This window comes from Triticum urartu, chromosome 6 (genome assembly GCF_003073215.2).
Source record: "Triticum urartu cultivar G1812 chromosome 6, Tu2.1, whole genome shotgun sequence".
Lineage (NCBI taxonomy): Eukaryota > Viridiplantae > Streptophyta > Magnoliopsida > Poales > Poaceae > Triticum > Triticum urartu.
In genome coordinates this window covers 9,933,226-9,939,676 of record NC_053027.1, presented here as the reverse complement: position 1 = coordinate 9,939,676, position 6,451 = coordinate 9,933,226, and the positions used below count along the sequence as shown (strand labels likewise).

The following is a 6,451-nucleotide window of genomic DNA, read 5'->3' as shown; positions in this document are numbered from 1 at the left end:
CTTGTGATGTCAAAGTAATAAAAGCGGCGGACTACATAATAAAGGTTGCAATCATAAGGGGAAATATAATGTGACGTTCCTTTGCGTTAAGAGCTTGGGAATCCAAAAATTAAAAGCGCATGACAACCTCTGCTTACCTCTGCGAAGGGCCTATATTTTACTTTTCAGTATTTACTTTTATGCAAGAGTCAATGGTATACATCCTTATTCAACCTCAATTATTCTCTAGTTGGCAAGTATCATATGGTGGGGAAAGATCTAGGCACATATGGCCAGACAAATATATTTGATCATGATTTATTATTGTTGACAATTATCTCTATGACAAATGAGTCGGGAGGAGAAACGTTAAGCCCCTATCTTTCTTTGTGTTCGATGGATGCCATTTGTTCTAAGAATATGCTTTGAGTACTAGCAATCGTGAAAGACTATATGATGATTGAGTATGTGGATCTCTTACGACTCTGTTGAATAAGTTGATTTACAATTGTTTGGTGACTAAGAATATAGGTTGTTGAGTTTCAAGAGAATTCATTGTTTGAACCTTAACATGTGAACTGGTTGCTACTTTATCATGATGAGTTTTATGAGAATGAGTAGCTATTATGATGCTAGGAAAAGTGATTGAAATTATCATTGATTAAACTTGGGCACCTTGCTAGCATTCACACTTCATAAATTATTTCTTTTATCATTTACCTATTCGAGGACGAGTAGGAATTAAGCTTGGGGGTGCTGATACGTCTCCAACGTATCTATAATTTATTAAGTATTCATGCCGCTATATTATCATTCTTGGATGTTTTACAATCATTTTATAGTAACTTTATATAATTTTTTGGGACTAACCTATTGACATATTGCATAGTGCCACTTGTTGTTTTTTGCTTTTTTTTACTTCACGGGAAATCAATATCAAACGGAGTCCAAACGTAGCGAAACTTTTTGAAGAATTTTTTTGGACCAGAAGACCCAGGATGGGCCAAAGAAGTACCAGAGTGGAGGTCCGAGGTGGGCATGGGTTGTGCCCCCCTCGGTGACCTCCCGCACCACCTCTTCGCCCTATAAATTTCCAAATATTCCAGAACCCCCAAATATAACCCTATATTAGAAGTTTTGCTGCCGTAAGCCTCTGTAGCCATGAAAAAAGACCAATATAGACCCCGTTCCGGCACTCTGCCGGAAGGGGAAATCATCACCGGTGGCCATCTTCATCATCTCGGCGGCCACCATGATGAGGAGGGAGTAGTCCACCCTCGGGGCTGAGGGTTTGTACCAGTAGCTATGTGTTTAATCTCTCTCTCTCTCTCTCTCGTGTTCTTGAGATGGCACGATCTTGATGTATCGCGGGCTTTGTTAATATAGTTGGATCATATGGTGTTTCTCCCTCTCTATCTTGTTGTGATGAATTGAGTTTTCCCTTTGAGATTTCATTTTATCGGATTGAATACTTTTATGGATGTGAGAGCACTTGATATATGTCTTGCATATGAATACCCGTGGTAACAATGGGGTATTATATTGATTCACTTGAGATATATTTTGGCGTTCAACTCACGTATTCCCGAGGTGACATTGGGGTAATCTATGAATAGGGGTTGATGCACGTTCTCGTCTTTTGTTTCTCCGGTAGAAATTTTGGGGCACTCTTTGAGGCTCTTTGTGTTGGATTGAGTATTATAAATCTGAATTTGTTTTGGTGTTATTTTAGTACGAACTCTTGATAGATCGATCGGAAAGAATAACTTGGTGTTACTTTAGTATGAACTCTTGATAGATCGATCGAAAAGAATAACTTGGTGTTATTCTAGTATGAACTCTTGATAGATCGATCGGAAAAAATAACTTGGTGTTATTTTAGTACGAACTCTTGGATGGATAGATCAGAAAGAATAGCTACAAACAATTTCTTCTTATGTTCTCCGCTAGATAGGAACTTTGGAGTGATTCTTCATCGCACTTTGAGAGATGGTTATATAATCCAATTAGATTAGCATTGTTGAGAGATTGCACTAGCGAAAGTATGAACCCTAGGTCTTATTTTCAAGCATTGCAATACCGTTTGTGCTCACTTTTATCGTTTGCTACGTTGATGTTTTTATTTATTCAGATTATACAAATATATTTCTACCATTTATATTACACTTTTATCACCATCTCTTCACCGAACTAGTGCACCTATACAATTTGCCATTGTATTGGATGTGTTGGGGGACACAAGAGATTTCTTGTATTTGATTGCAGAGTTGTTTGAGAGAGACCATCATCATCCTATGCCTCTCACGGAATGATAAATCTTAGGTCATCCACTTAAGGGAAAATTGCTACTGTCCTACAAAACTCTGCGCTTGGGGGCCCAATACGAGTCTACAAGAATAAAGTTGCGTAGTAGACATCGGTGTCATCCTTAGGATTGCTAGATGTATGCTGATGAGCTTGGCACTGGTTAGGCTATGTGTTTTTCCTTGTCCTCTAGGCGACCTTGGTCCTCCCCTTATATAGGCCTGGGGGTACCACAGTGGTCATCTAACCATGTGCGAATGAGTATGCAGAGTTGTAGGCGTTGCGTGCAACCTGTCATTATCGGTAGTGAATGACCTGACACTGTTGAGTGTTAGGTGCTCATATACTTCTTCTTGATGCGATGCGTCACACCGTTCTCCTTTGATTCAAAATACGAGCTAAGGTTGGGTCACATCAGTCTGAACGATGAGACACTGCCCTAAATGGCTCACGATGCTTGCCTTGGTCTTCGTCATGATGGCCTATCTTCATAGTCCTGTGGCGGTCTATGAGGGATAGCCCGGGTGGACATTAATGCCCGGTTGGTGGAGTGTTTTGCAAGGCCCCCTGCCATTGCGACACATGCCCTGGATGCTCGGCCTCTAGCCCCTGATTCCGTTACTGCTGGTGTCACCAGCTACCCGACGATCCTTTCTGGCAACTATGTTCGTAATACTCATGTACCTGTGTATGTCTTTGGGTGAAAAACAACGGTTGAAGGAAAATAATTTTCCCTTCTAGTTTTAGATATGTTCTTTTCCAAAGGAGCCACATTACCAAAAAAAACAAGGATACCTCCATTCCCATTAGTCCATCAATCACCTGTACTTTGTACTTCATCCGAAATCAACACAAACACAAGAAATAATGGTTTTATCTCTTAGGAGAGGCTGAACATGGATAAAACATGTGCCCCTGTTACCATCGTGTCAAGACAATTAGCTCGGGACCCCCTACCCGAGATCTGCCGAATTTGACTCCGTCGCCTAGGCACGTGCTGTATGGGCAGATGATACGCTGACGCGGACTGAGTGGTCTCATCAGCCGTCAAGGGAAGGAAATAGGAAGGGGAATGCTGTGTCAGGTGACACGATGGGCCACGACAATCGAAGATGGTGGCCTAGTGCCTTAGTTGTTGATGGGGACACTTGGTAGGTGGTTGGCACAAGAGGGTAGCAGATGGGTCGAGCAGGCAACGTCAGATGGGATGGCATTGGAGTGAAAGATGGGTCTCATGATATTAAGGAGGTATCACGGGAGTTGCCACCCCTTTTGCACGGGGAAGTTGGAGCGTTTTCTAGGGTTTGTGTGGTAAGGTGTCACGCTTCAATCTTCGTTGGTGTTTCCTTCCCGCCAGTCCGCTCAAGGCTGTACTATATCCTTAGCATAATTTATTATAAATTGTTTGGGACCGCTATGTCTACCATTGATTTATCCACGAATCTTATAATTGGACGGCAACAATCTGTTTGAGATATAATGGACAAGGAAAGGGCCTTGGATTCTATGCATCTTCTAGGACGATGATGCCCCTGGGTGCCACTAAGAATGGAAGAAATGGGCAATTGATATCGTCTTAGAAAAAATATTACGATGGATATGCATGCCATTATTTTACTAGTACTAGTAGTTGTTCTCGGCAAGACTCTGGAAGAAGCGGTAAAGCCCATCCAGATCCAGGCGAACAGTCAGGAGACAAGATAACGCGGCCGCCGCTCTATTTCCCTTTCCGGCTTCCGAACCCTAGAGCTCCGGCGACGGTCGAGGCGACATCCCCGAGGTACCACCGATCCCCGATCCGAGGAGCAAGCGATGCCGCCAGGACGAGGACGGCGTGGCCGCACGGAGCAGCGCCACCCGCCGGAGACCGGCCGCCGCGACGAGGGTGCTCCGTCACGTCCCACGCCGCCGTTCCCCGCCTTCGCTTCTCAGGTCTGCTCTAGATCCCCTACTTTGATCTTTCATCGGTCCATGGAAGGGAATCGGGAGCCTGATTGAATGGGCCGTCCGTCTCTTGAATTTGCAGGGGAGGAAGACGAGGAGGCCGAGGCAGCCGCCGCCGGCGAGCCTCCCCTTCGCCGAGATCCTGGCGCGGGTGCCCTACCGGTCGCTCTGCCGCTTCCGGTGCGTGTCCAAGGCGTGGCGAGTCCTCTGCTCCCACCGGGCCATCCAAAGGAGGGTGCCGCAGACCCTCTCCGGATTCTTCCACACCCACCACTCGGACGGCGGCCTCCGTTTCAGCAATCTGTCCGGGGGAGGCGCCCCTCTGGTCGACGCTTCGCTCCCTTTCCTCCGCAGGAGGTACGCGAGCGTCAAGCTCGAGCAATGCAGCAGCAGCCTTCTCCTCTGCAAATGCCGGGAATCGGAGGAAGACGAGGAATGCGATTACGTCGTGTGCAATCCTATGACCCGGCAGTGGACCGTGCTGCCTCCTATAGTATGGCAGGACGAAGAGGATGGTGAACCTGTGTATTTCAGAGTGGTGCAGCCCTTCCTGGGTTTCGACCCGGCCTTTCCATCCCGCTTTGTGGTGTTTTCGCCCCTGGTCGAGGTGTGCGACGATGTGGCGATATACTCGTCGGAAACTGGGCGATGGACTCGCAACAGTGAGTGGGGGGATAACAGCGAGTATCCTTCTTTTTCTGCAGAATGTGCCTTCCTGAATGGCATGATGCATTTTCTGCATCTGGTGATCGAGGAACCTTTAATTGCCGTAGTGGACACAGAGGGGGATGTTTGTGGGGAAATTACTCTGCCAGAAGGAATGGAAGACGCCAGTTCTGGTTATAGTTCAATTGGGTACTCTCAAGGGAAATTGCATGCCTGGTATATGCATCCTCATTATTACGAACTCTCTGTGTGGGTACTTGAGGATTATGCTAGTGAAAAGTGGACCCTAAAGCATACTGTTGACGTTCCAGAACTGTTTGGAAGGGAATCCACTGAAGAGGATTGTGACGAAGAGGACAGGACCTATAAGTATGAGATGTTTGCAATTCATCCAGAGCATAATTTGATTTTCCTTACTGACTGGAAGGAGGTGAATCTGTCCTATGATATGGATAGCAAGGAAGTGCATCTTATGTGCACTTCTGGAGATTTCCTGGGTGGCCTACCTTATATTCCCTCTTTTGCGGATCTGGTTGTTGGATGATTGCTGGAAGTCGCTACTGCTTGATGCACTTAACGGGTGGCACTAACGCCTTTGTAAAAATCAGTTGTTTGGTGTGTGCGCGCCTAATCTTCTAGTTCTGTGGCACAGGTTTGGATATGTCGTCCTATCGTTCCAAATTGTGCTTTTTCAGGTGCACGCCTTTCGTGGCTTTGAACAATGTTGGTTAGCCGATGATGTTTTGTAGTGTTTGGATATGTCGCGGCTTTGAACAATGTTGGTTAGCCGTAGATATTTTGTAAGAGAGAAGCGGTCCAATGTGTAATGCTTAGTTGTATGAATGACCTAGTCCCCTATATATTTGCTTTCATGTAGTACTAACTGCTGCAACACTTCTTATCTGTTCACGTGGGCTGAATGTAAGCTTATGTTACCATGGTTAATATCCTTTACATTTTCTGCTCTTTATTTCTATCTATGTTGAATATTGATGACGCGCTTTTTTTTGTGCATTTGTAAATTTTAAAATGGTGGCATCTTTTACAGTAATAGGATGTGGCCTGCTGTTCTCCTTTGTATATTTGTTGCTGCATATACATAGTGTAAAGAAATGTTAATTTCATTTATGAATACTTCATCGCCTTCCATCGATGATTTTAAACAATATGGAGGTCTTTTATATAGATTGCACAATAATGCAGCTTATCATATCTAATCAACATCATTATTTCTTTATTTTGTTCAGGAGAGAGAACAAAATAATTCTGTTTGTTGTTGCCAAGCCTAATTAAGCGCTCTTAAGTTTGCGGTTCGTTGCGTACTACTTATGCACTGGTGTGTTCCTAATCTTGTGTTTTAATTGAGTTGTCCATCAGGCCATGACCAATATTTTCCTACTTGGCACTATACTGTTGAATTTCTAGTCTGTTGTCAAACTAAACCTTTTTTGGAAGAATCTTCAGATTTTTGTTGACCATGATGTAGCTTAGTACATAATTTTGTTGTTCTGAACATTGTATTTAGTGCACATTGAATTCTGTTCAATATTTTTATTGT

General features: G+C 44.3%; 1 protein-coding gene across 1 annotated transcript; it reads left to right on the top strand.

Annotated features, from left to right (window-relative positions):
• Positions 1-3,952: 3,952 nt before the first annotated feature.
• Positions 3,953-5,847, top strand: LOC125514919. The gene is made up of 2 exons (XM_048680291.1): positions 3,953-4,215; positions 4,310-5,847. Exons 1-2 carry the CDS (start codon positions 4,096-4,098, stop codon positions 5,435-5,437), a joined length of 1,248 nt encoding a protein of 415 aa, XP_048536248.1. The 5' UTR covers positions 3,953-4,095; the 3' UTR covers positions 5,438-5,847.
• The last annotated feature ends 604 nt before the right edge of the window (positions 5,848-6,451 follow it).

Bases quoted from the DNA above. Each gene is read 5' to 3' on its own strand.
- LOC125514919 (XM_048680291.1), top strand. From the start codon at position 4,096: ATGCCGCCAGGACGAGGACGGCGTGGCCGCACGGAGCAGCGCCACCCG. The intron at 4,216-4,309 runs GTCTGCTCTAGA...TTGAATTTGCAG, and splicing joins TCCCCGCCTTCGCTTCTCAG to GGGAGGAAGACGAGGAGGCC.